Source organism: Bombus huntii, chromosome 4 (assembly GCF_024542735.1).
Source record: "Bombus huntii isolate Logan2020A chromosome 4, iyBomHunt1.1, whole genome shotgun sequence".
NCBI classification, from domain to species: domain Eukaryota; kingdom Metazoa; phylum Arthropoda; class Insecta; order Hymenoptera; family Apidae; genus Bombus; species Bombus huntii.
The window spans coordinates 10,865,684-10,880,269 of NC_066241.1; the positions used below are offsets into that span (position 1 = coordinate 10,865,684).

General features: G+C 31.7%; 3 protein-coding genes, 1 long non-coding RNA gene and 2 other non-coding genes across 6 annotated transcripts; 3 read left to right on the plus strand and 3 right to left on the minus strand.

Moving 5' to 3' along the window:
* The first annotated feature begins 207 nt into the window (after positions 1–207).
* Positions 208–302, plus strand: Trnay-gua (transfer RNA tyrosine (anticodon GUA)). The gene is made up of 2 exons: positions 208–244; positions 267–302. It is a non-coding gene; the product is annotated as a tRNA-Tyr (tRNA).
* Positions 303–551: 249 nt separating this feature from the next.
* Positions 552–624, minus strand: Trnar-ucg (transfer RNA arginine (anticodon UCG)). Its single transcript has one exon. It is a non-coding gene; the product is annotated as a tRNA-Arg (tRNA).
* A 456-nt stretch (positions 625–1,080) lies between these two features.
* Positions 1,081–2,396, plus strand: LOC126865117 (COMM domain-containing protein 5-like). The gene is made up of 4 exons (XM_050617269.1): positions 1,081–1,438; positions 1,525–1,717; positions 1,791–1,937; positions 2,058–2,396. Exons 1-4 carry the CDS (start codon positions 1,342–1,344, stop codon positions 2,239–2,241), a joined length of 621 nt encoding a protein of 206 aa, XP_050473226.1. The 5' UTR covers positions 1,081–1,341; the 3' UTR covers positions 2,242–2,396.
* Positions 2,397–2,576: 180 nt separating this feature from the next.
* On the plus strand, positions 2,577–4,008 carry LOC126865113 (NADH dehydrogenase [ubiquinone] iron-sulfur protein 3, mitochondrial). Its single transcript, XM_050617264.1, has 5 exons — positions 2,577–2,768; positions 2,843–2,908; positions 3,059–3,303; positions 3,383–3,628; positions 3,717–4,008. Exons 1-5 carry the CDS (start codon positions 2,705–2,707, stop codon positions 3,879–3,881), a joined length of 786 nt encoding a protein of 261 aa, XP_050473221.1. The 5' UTR covers positions 2,577–2,704; the 3' UTR covers positions 3,882–4,008.
* LOC126865096 (monocarboxylate transporter 13) lies at positions 3,872–12,533 on the minus strand. Its single transcript, XM_050617222.1, has 5 exons — positions 11,611–12,533; positions 10,861–11,073; positions 10,650–10,776; positions 10,374–10,553; positions 3,872–6,534 (listed from the first exon to the last, which is right to left on the minus strand). The coding sequence occupies exons 1-5, from the start codon at positions 11,753–11,755 to the stop codon at positions 5,325–5,327; spliced, it is 1,875 nt and encodes a 624-aa protein (XP_050473179.1). The 5' UTR covers positions 11,756–12,533; the 3' UTR covers positions 3,872–5,324.
* On the minus strand, positions 7,642–10,367 carry LOC126865125 (uncharacterized). The gene is made up of 4 exons (XR_007689447.1): positions 9,509–10,367; positions 8,502–9,348; positions 7,947–8,415; positions 7,642–7,783 (listed from the first exon to the last, which is right to left on the minus strand). It is a non-coding gene; the product is annotated as an uncharacterized LOC126865125 (long non-coding RNA).
* Positions 12,534–14,586: the final 2,053 nt, after the last annotated feature.

Genomic DNA, 14,586 nt, shown 5'->3' on the forward strand with positions numbered 1-14,586 from the left:
CTTATAGTAAATGTCTTAAATTTTTCATTAATTTTGTGTTTCATAATAAAACTAAATCCTACATCTTTAATCATATTTAGTATTTAAATGAGATAAGAACATTAATCATAAAATATATTATATAAATAATTAAAAAAAATCTAAATTACTAACATTTATACATTAATTAACTTCATATACCATTCTGTGGCACAACGAAATCGTAAACCTTCGATAGCTCAGTTGGTAGAGCGGTGGACTGTAGTTGGTTTCTTAAAAATATGGACATCCATAGGTCGCTGGTTCAAATCCGGCTCGAAGGAAATATTTTTTTTAATTTATGTAAAGGTTTATTAATAACAGTTCGATGACACTGAAGTAACATATTTTGATCTAATATTATTAATTAGTAATTTACAAGAATAGTAAGTATTCTTGATTGTTTGATCTTTTTCCCATTCTCTTTTCCAAAAATAATGTATGTAGGATATAAAGAGATCATTGTACCGAAAGCAATGTATTATATGTAATACAAAAATAATATTGAACGGGAAGAAAAAATTTTTTTCTTTCGACCGTGACAGGACTCGAACCTGCAATCTTCGGATCCGAAGTCCGACGCCTTATCCATTAGGCCACACGGTCCCTTGAATGAACATAACCAAACATAGTATATATGTCAATTTAAAAAAACATAATTATTTATTATATACAAAATTTATTGTTTTACAAAATTTGATAATATACCTTCTCTTTTATACACATAATATGAACAAAGTTAAAACTTATATCATACTTCCTTTCTTATAATATGTTCTTGTAATAACTTTATCGTAAAATTCAAATCGAGAAATCTATATTATCTACATTTATAAAATCCATATTTCTCGGAATAGATATCAACTATAATGGCATCCTCATTGATTAAATATAGTAAATATAGGATATACCTTAACATTATATCAAAGATGAAGATTATATTCTTGTCTAAGGCATGAATAGACGTAACAATTAATGAGACTTCATGTCTCATGTTCTGAAATATCGACCACGAAAATATAGCGGTGTCTCTTATGCCCTCTGCGATTTGTTATAGCATTCCTACTTCACCATTTGTTAATCAAACAATCATTATCCATATTACCATAGACAAAGTTTTGTACATATCTACTAGGTGGCATTAAACACAGAAAACAAATTGTCAGGCTTAATACATAATAAATTTGACAGACCTGCAGTATTTTATTAACAACTTCTTACAATTTTATAAAAGATATTAATAAATGTACCTATACAGATAAATTGTCACATAAATTTTTCAATTTTTATACAAATAAAATAAATATCAAAGTTAAAATAAAAATGACAACCTTCCAAACTCAACTTTTGTATGCTTTAGGAAATAAAATAAAGGTTCTTCCGGATTTAAGAAAAATATTTCTTCGTCCTTTAATACAAAGTAAGTTTAATTTGTAACACTATACTACTACAATATTTCAAGTATTTTGTATTTTAATAAATAATCGCAATTTATTACTTATATAGTAGCCGTAAAAGCAATAAATCAAGAATACATAGAAGAAGGAATATTAGATAGAATAAGTCAAAAATACAATATACCAGAAGAAACTGTGGATGAATATTATTCAGTCATCTTTACAATATTAAAGATTCATTTGGGCACAATATCGCAAAGTATTAAACCTGCAGAATTTAAACAAATATTAGAAGAACTGAAGTATGTATTTTACCATATATTACATTCGATTATTTTTAATTTTGTTTTAGTAAGTATGATATTATTTCTACAGATTATCTTCAGAATGTATTGATGACCTATCTATAGTAGTATATGGTCAAAAGCGACCAGAATTAATATCAGGATTAATACAGAAAACAAAATTTTATCCACACCTAATAGCCTGCAAGTGGCGTATAGATATTACTATTTCTTCTAGGTACCTGTTTAATAAATTATAAATTTTGTAATGTTGATATGTGTAATACAAAAATTCATTTTACTCATATTTCTATAAATGTTTAAGAAATTATCTGCTTATTAATGTGAATATTTTTAGCATATTAAATAGAGTCTTGGAACCACATATTATAATGGAATGGACATTTAGCAATGGAAAGCGTCAAATATTTGAGTTATCTTTGTCAAAGTTTCATCAATTAAGACATGCCATAGCAACCATACTTGTAGATATGCGAAAGGTTGAAAAACAATGTGCTTCAAAAAATATTCTATGTAGCTGATGGTGGTATGAAAACTAACAATATAAGTCTTTTTCACTCTAACCTTGTGCAATATTGTATTAGAAATAAGGAACAAGATGTAAGATATCCTTTTTACTTCAAGAAACTACATTTCATGTAATAATGTAAATAACTAATAAAATTAGTTAACTTTCCCTTGTTCTTTTATTTTACGGAGTTTATTATTTTTAACTACATGAATTCGAATAAAATAGTTCTAAATAGTTTCTACTAGTTATATCACATTTGATATTTTCACTGTATATGCTATTTTCATCACGTAGAATTAAAAAAATATTTTTAGTATCCTAGTACCTTTAAAAATTTCAATGTGCTATGTAAAGCGCGAAAGACATCGATATCGTTAACTAGAGTGCGTACTGAATATCGTATCTACATACATATGCCTAAGTGTAGGTGGATCTGCCTGTATTCTTGAAAAGATCCGAAGCCCTTTAGAAAAATGTCATCGTTGTTAAAAAACTGTTGGAGGCTGTCACAAAATCTATCTATTACAACACCAAAATGTAAGTAAATTTTATTGATAATTCTTTGATTTTCTGTTTTATATCATGTAATAAATTATAAACTATATCGATAGGTTATCCAAAATTTCTTCCCTTCATGAGAACAAGTACCACGGAAACTGAAAAAACAGAATTACAACGTACGTAAAAAATTGTTATTTATAATATATTTAATAATGTAATGTTTTTAAATGTAAAGAATTTTTATCATATATATTTTATAACCTTTTCCTTAATCTTAATACTTCTTTCTCTAAATTACATTTACACAATCTTCTTTTATTAAACAGCAACAATGCGTAAAATCAGAACAGATGTAGAAGCCATAAAGGATATGGGTTTATATATTAGTGCATGCTTACCAAAGTATGTGCAGAAGGTTCAAATAAATGCTGGCGATGAACTTGAAATATTAGTTTGTCCACAAGGAATTATTCCAACGCTAAACTTTTTGAAATGTCATCATAATACTCAGTTCACTTCATTATCAGATCTAACTGCAGTAGATGTTCCTTCTCGAAAATATAGATTTGAGGTAAATTTGTATTTGAAAATTAATACTCCATATAATACTTCATATAATAAATATAGTTATGTAATGTTTTGATTATTAGGTTGTCTACAATCTTCTTTCTCTTACTTTTAATTCACGTATTAGGGTAAAAACATACACAGATGAATTGACACCTATACAGTCAGCAGAAAGTGTTTATAATGCTGCTAACTGGTACGAACGAGAAGTGTGGGACATGTATGGTATACTATTTTTGGGTAATTCAGATCTTCGTAGAATTCTCACAGATTATGGTTTTGAAGGACATCCATTAAGAAAAGATTTTCCTTTAAGCGGTTTTGTTGAGGTAATTTTATAATATAATTCTAATGCTTCACAAATGCTTTGGCTTCAATTGGTAATATATGATGTAAAAATTATATTTTTAAACATAGGTACGCTATGATGATGAATACAAGAGAGTAGTATGCGAACCGCTAGAATTAACGCAAGAATTTCGCAAATTTGAATTATCCACTCCATGGGAACAATTCCCTAATTTTCGTCCTGCTGAACCTGAAAAAAGTAAGGAAGAAGATTCATCTAGAGATAAAAAGTAAATTACATTTTTATTGTATGTTATAAACATGTATTGAAAGAAACATGTGTTAGTCTTTATATTAATATTTATTTAATACTACCGTGCATTCTTTTCAATAAAATAGATACAAAGTATGACAACGAAAATTTTTAGTAATTTGTTTATTGACCCTAGTAGCATGAACAATTTATGTATTTTCCGTGTAAGATAACTTCAAGTGAAATATGCGCATTTTGTATCGTTTTATATTTTACATATTGTATAATATAAACGTAATTCGTTAATTACAAAGTGCTTATATCCTAATTTTAAGGCATATTTTTCGGTGAGTTGTAAACAAATTGAATCAAGAACGAAATTGACTGATCCTATATTCAATATTTACGTGTATATAACAATAGGAATTACTGTATATTCTTTCCTTAAGAGAAGTGTACAAGTACTCAACCTTTGCTTTATACAATTATACATACACTAAGATTATTTTATATGCATTAACCCTTTCGCTTCAAGTGCCGCTTATAGGCGGCATCCGCGAGATGACCTGTGGGTACGAGTACCGCATATAGGCGACGACTCCTGAGTCCGGCACCCCATATATCCGACATCCAAATGATGCATATACAACTGCTATCTGTAGTCAATAATATATTTTTTCGTTATCGGCAGAACATTTTCTGTTGATTTTATTGACATATTGGATTAATCACTTCTTAAAGTTACTCATTGTTGCAACAACATCAAAACGTTTCACGCAATATATTTCGAACATCCAAACGATCGTATACTGTTTCATCTTAAAAATTTATTAAATCCATTGACAGTGAAACGATATTTCATATACGGTTCTTACAAGAACTATTGTTATTTAAGACTTAGGCAAACGTATATACAGCAATCACGCACACTGTGCGTATTTATGGACTGGACTGCCGAAGCGAAAGGGTTAAATTATATTATTGCATCTTTCATTTTTTTTGTTTTACTTATTACGTTAGCACCAGCAATTAGAACGTTTTCTAAACTAAGTACTTAAATATATTCATATATTTTACTTTAGTACTAATAAGAACTTACTTTCGCGAAATAAGTTTTCTTTTCAAATGTAAGGCAAGACACTTCCAATTTACGAGAAAGGAGAACCTTTGTCTTTTTTAAAAATATATCTTTTGAAAATTGTTTCCTTATCAATCCACTTGAAAATGTACGCGTGGATGTATATATATAACGTCATCACAGTGCCAGTAGTATATATGTACTTACATACATAACATTCATTCTAACATCACAGTATTTCGTAAACATGTCTCTCGTTATCGTGTGTGTGCGCGCGTGTGTGAGTGTGTGAGTGTGTTTATATGTATATATTGTATGTAATCGATACATGTTAGATGAAATTCTACAATGACCATATAATTAAGCTCTTCTTGTCCATCATGAAATATGCCAGTTAGTGCATAAACTATAGTTTTTCAATTGGACTCGCTTTCTCTGCGACTTTTTGTCGTTTCCTAATAAATGGAACAAAACCCCACAACGACGCGCCTACCACTAGAATAATTCCTAAGATGCTGAAGATCGGCCCGTAACTGCCGATTTGTTCAAATACAACGCCGCAAATTGGAGGGCCAACCAACTGTATGATTCCATTTACGAACAACGAGATACCATAGGAGGAAGTTAACTTCTCGGTCCCTAACATATCGGCCATTATAACCGCGGTGATACCAACGTAAATACCGGAAGCTAATCCGAAAACACCGCAATAAACCGACAGGATGGTGTAGCTTGTGGCTATGGGGAGAAGAGCCAACGAAATTCCAGAAATGAACAAACCGCCAACGAAATACCAATGCTTTGGCATGATCGAGACATCGGATAGCGCTGAGCCTCCGATACGTCCTATCAGGTCTAATATAGAGACGGTCGAAAGAAGAAGGGAAGACATATTTTTGTCGAAACCCAACGATATAGCGTACGCTGGTAACAAGATGACGAAATTCGTATAACTGACAGCGTTCGTTGAATTGGAAACCAAGATTACCAGATAGATAGGATCCTTCAATAAACTTAAGTCAAAGAATTTGTTCCTCTTCTCTTTTACTTCGTTCTTGTTCGTTTCTTCGGTACCCTTCCTCGTGAAGGTGCTCGATATCGCGTTCAAGGTCAACGTAGACGCCCTTTCTGGATGTATAGCGGAAAGCGTGCTTCCATGATACGGCGTGCTGATATAATTAAAAGATGACATGCTCGGTGACTGTAAAGGCGATTTCTGACGTTTCGATAGCCTGGTAGAATCTCCGCCCCGTTCCGGAACAGCGTGCAACGCCGGAGTGCTGTGCATCTGGCCTGTTATCTCCCGTCCCGTGGGCATGCTAATTTTTCTCGTTCGACCTTGAACTGGCGTATTCTTGTAATACTCTAAAGCGACACTGGACGCACTCTTTGGTACCATTGGCGCGGCTTTTTCGTTTTCGTTCGAAGAAGAAACAACATGATTCGATTGCTTCTCATCTTCGGGACTAGCTACTGTGACCGAGGCGGCCTCCAAGTCGACGTCGTTCGATTTGCTCGACGACGATGCTGGTACCATGTGCCTTTCCACCGGTTCGTACAAAAGAGCACTCGCCCATACATTCAAAGTAACAGCACCCATTATTAATACTGCACCTCTGTAAAAAAGTAAAATGAGCTTTAGCGCTTTTTGTTCGGCCCAACGATAAGGTTAGCTATAGCTTACAATATCGTCATCGGGATATTCCACGGCTGTTGAGAGGAAAAAAATCGTCACTTCGTTAAACCAATTACATAAATACTGATTTTTAACAAATACGCTTTTCCTTTAATATCGGTACTTAGTTTTAGCTAATTAACTGTTTAAAATTTTTTCCGTGATATAAATATGAACATTTCAATTAAGTTATGCTGTTAATCAATCACTGAAATACAATGATTGTGCAAGCATGGAATGGAATAGGAAACATTTGAAAATATTTAATGATCAATTTTTTTAGAAAGAATAAAAAAAATATTTCTCTATATAGTGATTCATGACGCAATGAAATGAAAATAATTTAAAAGATCATAAATAGAAGCGTAAAAACGCTTTATTATTGTATTTCTTGTGTACTTGCTAATTATTTTATTTTATTATATATATAATTACTTTATATGTATAAAATATTTTTTTATACTATATAAATTGTAAAAAGAGAATACAAAAGATTAATATCAGGTACAGTTTGTTAATACTCTTAAATGATTCACTTATCATAATCTTTGGTAACCAACAGATATAGTATAACATATTCCTAACTTTTACATTAACATAATCTTTTCAATACTGGTTTATACGTATATATCTCGTGAATTACCATCAAGTGTTACAAACAAAGCCTTATATATTCCAAAATACATAAGACTTATACTAATCACAGCTCTTTTTTTAAATAACCTTAATAAAAAATTCATTAAGTATTATACAGATGTTTCATAGTCTGCACCGTTTCCAGTTAGAACAGACTATGATAGATAATTTGTACGTCAATCTGAAACTGTTTTATTTATGAACTAAGAATAAATGAACAAAATAATATTTAATATTTAAATATTTCAATAAAATAAATATAGAATTAAAATGAATTCAACGAGTATGAAACAAAAATAAACGAACAGAGAGCTTAGCAATATTTCTTTGAATATCAACAGACTTCTATAACTAATACTTAATGTTTTCGAGAGAAGAAGAAATACTAAGGAAGAAAGAGTGTTACTCCTTTCCCGTTTTTAAAATAGATTGAGATGGAAATTATATTTTTAGCGTGTGTTTCAGATCGCGTACAATACATTCTGCGGTACGAGAGAAGTTCATCTTCTTCGAAATCGCAATTTGTTCCTGTCTTCTCCCATGGACACATTCTTCTGCAACAAAAGAAAAAATAAAAGGGACGTTTAGACGAATGGAAACGTTCTAGCTTACATCTATCGGTGTAGTAATATATATACATATCGTATATATATATATACATATATTGTATATAGCATATATCATAGTACGAATACAGAATATAAAAATTGTGTTTACGTTTTGAGACTCGTTACGTATAACGATATTCCACATTAGCATTCGGCACAGATTAAAATATTCGTTTCGATACACGCGTGTTAAATCAACACGATTAAAGTTCTTCCGACGTAAAACGTGAGTTTTAGACACACCGCGTGCTGTTTCGTGTCGCTGCAAAGTAAAACTATGAGAAAGTGAAAAAAAAGAGAAATATTGGAATTAAAAAAAAAAAACAATCTTGAAATGAATATTGAAACTGACTTACATTTGGTATGGCGCAATTTATTAATTAATTTATACGTACTTCGACTTTGTATTTAACTCTGCTACGTCTTTCGGTCATTTTCAACCCAATCGTTTCCTTTATTCTTAAAAATTTTTCAAATTTAAGAAAATTGTGAGAGAATCGTTGTTAAAATTTTTATTAACGTTATCCTCATTTCAATTCCACCAAATTTTTCCTAAAATATTAAAAATCTTTTTGTTTCTAGAAACGAGAGATCGAGATATAAATATTCGAAGATCGTAGCAGGATTAATACACGTAAATCGAGAAAAAAAACAGTCTACTCACATGTTCACGTTCGATCGACAACATATTATCGACATACATATGTACATTATTGTATATTCATAAAACCAAACGAAGAGAATAAGAACTTCAGTATACGTATTTGGTTCTAAAACAAATATAATACGTAACCAGAAAAAAAGAAGATACAAAAGTACAAGAAACAAAATTAATTTTTTGATTACTCCTATTACACAGCCGCGGTTAAACAATGCGAAATGCATAAAAATTGAACTTATCTTAATTCTATTTTTGCTATTACGACACATATTAACTCGAAACACGTGAGCATCACGCGTTCGCCATTTATAATGTGCACACTTAAAATGTGCAAGTACTTTCAACGTCAAACCGTACGTTTCCACAGTTCTCGCATGGACATGATTATTACATATGCACACACAACGAAACGCACGCACGTGTAATTATAATTTTTTATTTTCGACTATTCGATAATGGCATATGCTCTACCTTTTTCCTTCTGTTTTGTTATTTTGTTTTTAAACGAAGCGTATCATTCATAATTAAAGAAGACAAAGAAAGAGGCATATTATCTTCTTTATGTGCACATGTATTCCGAAGACAAAGAATTACACTTTATGCTAAACTGATGGTACTTTAATTCTAATACTTGATTACGATACAGACTGTTTCGTTTGCATCGGCAGTTAAGTATCTAAAGCGAATGGCAATTTCACGACACACAAGGATTGCATCCAGATCTTTAAATAACCGCCCAATGAAGGAACTCGTCTTTATCATCGTGGAAGAAAGTCATCACAATAGGTTGCACGATACTGGCCCAGATCTTATTTCGTCCTTTTTTATTGTAGTCTCGGTGCAGTTGAGTCTAATTTAAAATCAAGCGTTAAAATATATTACGCCTGGCAATTTGGTTTGGTAGAAATGGTAAAAGATAAAAAAGCGTGATAGGAATTTAGATCATTAAAATACGTGGCATAGAACAAAAACGTATATATATGTATATACGAAATATATATGATTCTTACCTAAACCATATCAGATGAATTATGTGGCATTTTCCACATGCAGAATTCGGGGTTAGTACATAGAATATTTCTGCGTGTTTTTGAAATTAGAATAACGTCAACTAGTCGCGAGCCTATCATCTTTTTGACAGCCAACGTTACCGTGTGTATATCGAATGGTTAATGTTCGTTATCTTTAATGACAACACATTTGATAAGGAGGCTATAAAACAGCTATAGAATGTTGTAAATTTCGCAGAGATATACAATAAAATTGTGTACATAAATGCACGCGCGTGGTTGATCCAAGTATCTTGTAAAAAGGAACTACACACATGCATGATTGATCATCGTCACATTTAATTAGTTGTAATAATGATGTATAAATACTCACCGAAAATAATCTTCACAAAATATATATAAACTTTCTAAGACAATAACACTTTATTTACGGATCTTCATGAGAACAAGATGCACGTGATTATACACAAACGTCTTGTATCTTTTTCTTTTTTCTTTCTTTTTTTTTCGTGACACTAATTGTATCACAAATTATATAAAAGTTGGACAAATCAAGCTCACAAATCACAGATACATTCAATTTTGTCAAAAATAAAACGAACGTGTTAAAGCATATTTTAATTAATTACATCGTTTAATTAATTAATTTTAAAACATCATTAATAAATTATATTAATTACTGTTCTGCAGATAAAATGCTGTTAAATAAACGTTTTATAGAAATAAAAGAAAAATTCAATTTTTAATTTTAATCATTTATAGTGAACCCTTGGTTTGTGGTTTTTTAGCAATCATAAAACAATCTTTCATAGAGATAATAAAGCCATACCTGTTGTTGTTTTAGATACATAACGAAAAAACGTACCTGTAACCATACTCTCGTAGAAGAATTCCTAGGATGGGTGGAAGAAATATTGAACCTAATGCACTACCAGATATGCAGAGTCCATTTGCAAGTCCACGTAACCGTACAAAGTATGAAGTTACTATATACACAGTTGGGGGAAAAGATAACCCTGCTCCAGTTCCTACCAGAACACCATAACTAAAAGATTGAACAAACAATAAGATTACATATTTACATAAAAAATGTAATAGTATGCTTTTAATTTAATAACAATAATAATATATTAATAATTACCTGACACACAAGAAGGCCACAGAGTTGGCAAAATAACTTAGCATCATTCCTGCAGCAGCAAATGTTCCTCCCAATAAAGTCACTGTTCTATAGGAGTATTTAACTGATAGTACACTGGAAAGGGGTCCTACAACAAAAATTAATTTTCTTATTCTCAATTCCAAATGTTTGCCACTAGGTAATAGTTCCACCTAATTTTAATTAAGCTTACCAAGTGAACTATACAAAAAATAGCATAAAGCTGGTATCCAAGCAGCTGCAGAAGGTGATGCATCAAAAACTTCAAGAAATTCAACAAATAAAACACCAAAGGATTTCACTGTTCCTGGAATAAGTAGATTGACCATAACGGATGCTAAAAGTACAAGCCATCCCCATCCTCCATCTGGTGGGACTAGGTCCTCTTCAGTTGTTACATTTTTAACTAAATAAAAAGAATTATGAATATTATTATTATTTATAAGTATATATGCCTAGATTCTATTAGTTTACTCAATTCATACTTATTGTTTTAGCATATTTTATATATATGAAAAACAAATTTCTTTTAAAAATTTAAAAAGTTCTTATCTTTTATATAGAATTAAAATACTATGTTTTTAACTATAACATATTTAAAATAATTTCGTGTTAGAAAATTTTCCATGACTATCTGGAGAGATAGTAACACTAAACAAAATATGAAAAAAAGAGTGTAAAACATCAGTAATTGTATATTTGTATTTATTATTAGAACTCGTTAAGAAAATTTAAAATTTTCAGTGCACATCATATTTTTAGTCATTGCTAAAAAGAAGCAAAAAACGATTTTTAAAAAGATCACAATGAATCTTTATTGCGTTTCCTATCTTTTTACTCGTAAATTAATATATTTACATATAATTAGTGGGCGAACATTGATCCCTTCAGAAAAAAAAGAAAAAAGAAATAAAAATGTAGATTCTCAATGTAAATGACCTACCTTGTTTATTGGTCCCATTGAAGTTGCTTTTTTTCTCGTTCTCAGAGTGCTGCGATACAAGTCTATAGTTTCCTTTCTTATTTTTGCTTGCACCGAATTTGATGTTGATACCATTGTCTTGATCTTGGACTCGTTGCATTGTCATCAACCTTTTCTTTTCCGTTCACACTAGCGCGCGCGCGCGTATACACATGTACAATATATATGTATATCTGAATGTAATTATACAAAGGAAAAGCGAAACGAGAATCCGTTGTTTCGTTGCGAATAAAGAAAATCTAACGTCGCCCGTCGGCACTCAAACGCGCTAATAACTCAACTTGATTAAGCCTTAAAAATGTCACGGGAATTAACAGAAAAAATAGAAAGAAATAAGCGAGAGAGGAATATAAAGAGAAACGATAATGCACCGAATTACACCGAATAGATAATATCGTGGCCTATGAGTGACCAGCATCAATGTTCACAAACTGCAGGATCAGCAGTCGTGTCCTCCTCTTCGATCGCTTCGGACTTCATCAATTTCAATCTAATGCTGGAGGTCACGGTTAGACCGTAGCTTTTTCTGTTTCTCTGATAAGGCGAGCCTCGTGAACCGGTCATAGACCCCGATGTTCGCATAAACGATTTCCTTCGAAATTGTTGAAACGGGAAGTATCTGCGATCCAATTGACTCGACGACGCCACCAACAGTAACCCGCAATATGATATTCTGTATAATTTCACTGGGGTTACACCACCGCCCGTGCCTTCTGCTTTCGTTACTCCTTCAAATTGCATAGAGCACATAAACAATGGCATGTATACGGAATATTCTTACGCACGATTCACTGTCATTCCATGCAGAAAACGCTTCGATTTGCACTATCGAGTCACGTATAGAGATATCAAAACAACTTGTCCGTCGCGGAACGACTGATCAGCTGTGTATCACGCAGGGCCGTTTACCACTACTTCATCTTGTCTCCCACCATATCCACATTCTCCTGTTTCAGTCTTGCCTACCGGTATTTCTCTCTCACTCTCTTTAAAACAAACATGTATAGGAGTAGCCTTGATAACTGGCCGGAATTCTGCTTTGCTAACTGGTCATCGCTATCCCCACTATTTCTTATAAATACATATTTCCATAAAGAATGGAAGATTACGCTAGTTCTTGGTTAAATGGCCATGAATGGGGATCTTATCTGGCCAACTACCGAGGGAAATATATTTTTATGAAATACCCAGTATATATCTATTTCCTCTTTCGATTGAATATGAATAAGATACGGATAACATTTCTTTATCTTATATACAGTGGCTACAAAAAGTATTTGCACATATCCTTATTTTCCAACAAAGTAGTTTTATCAGTGTTCTACATTTCATTTTCATAGTATCAAATCTTTGTAGTTATATAAAAGTATTACTAAATGATAAAATTTAATATACTTGAACATAGTTCATTAGTATGTAAATGTAGCATAAATGTAAATATTTAGTAACGATACCTGGTTAATTACAATAGTATGTAAATGCTACAGTACATATAGTGATGTGCAAATACTTTTGAAGTCATTGTACATAGCACCAGAAATAATATTCACCTCCACAAAGTCGATTCCAAGAAAAAGTGGGGTTCGAAGTGGTCAGTTAGTATGAACACTTTTGGTATTTTCTTCAGTTCGCTTACCTTAGGCTTGCTTTGCTTACTAATATTCAACTGTTTATATATATATGTATATATATATATATAACAAAATATATCATATATTTAAAAACTTGGTATCTTAAATTAGATAATGGATATTTATTGTACTATTTCTGTACTCATCCCTGATATTGAGGGTCCAGAATCATAGTGATGTGATTATAAATCACTGTTAGTTCTCGTAAAACAGTATTGTGTCTTTATCATCTTACAATCTGATTATAAACAATGTCGTTATTATGGCAGAGAATTAACTTTTTATTAACAGAACGTTTGTTAATGAAACTACTGCCAAAAATTATATAATGGTATATATGTTGTATTTTGTATTGACCCAGGTTTTGGCAGCATCTACGAAACGTTGACTCAAAATATGTGCAACATACACACAACTGTTCCCGTAAAACCAATACATGACATCTTATAATTGTAAAAGCTTTTATTTTAATAAATATTTTTCAGTTTCATAATAAAATATGACATATTAAAAACTTAAAAGACGCGACTGAATTTAAATTTTCCAAACCTTAATTTACACCATAATCATTTTTAATTCATCATATACATATAGATCATATTAACTGGCCAGATTCAGTCCCAACCAATGATCAGTTAGCAAGGCAGTTAGGTATTACATCTTTTCTTTCTGTCGTCTCCTTTCTCTTATGGAGTTATCTTGCTCTGTTATACCTTCTGCAGGTCAGGTCTGTACAGTAAGAAAGAGGACGTGTATACTAAGGAATAAAGGAATGGAAAATTTAGCATGGTATACACAATAGCGAAGGAACTCACTCTATGAGTCACAGGAACCAAATGTAGGATTTTTGTCCTCTGTGATGCGAACGCAGCATGAATTTAATGTTCCTCGCCCGCGGCCGCGTCCCACTTTGAGAATAGAGAAATCGAGGTAGGAAAAACAAGCTTCACGAGCATCGATAAGCCTCGTGCCCGATACTGAATACCGAATGAAAAACTGTTTACGACCTCGGCTTTCAGCTTATCACAGAGAAGGTAAATTTTGAAGCGGCTCATCGTTGAGTTTACCCACCTCTTCAAAAACCATTACTCGATGATCCCTTCTGTGTGTTTGCAATGAACTACTCCATGAGATTTTCCGCCTCACACAATGGATACCTTGCAATTTGTAATGTGGCATTAACACTGGAATTACCGACTATTCTATGAAGTATATATTATACTTCAATATATATACTACACTATATATTATAATAAGCATGTATATAAAGAATAATATATATTATATAATAATTATAATATATAAT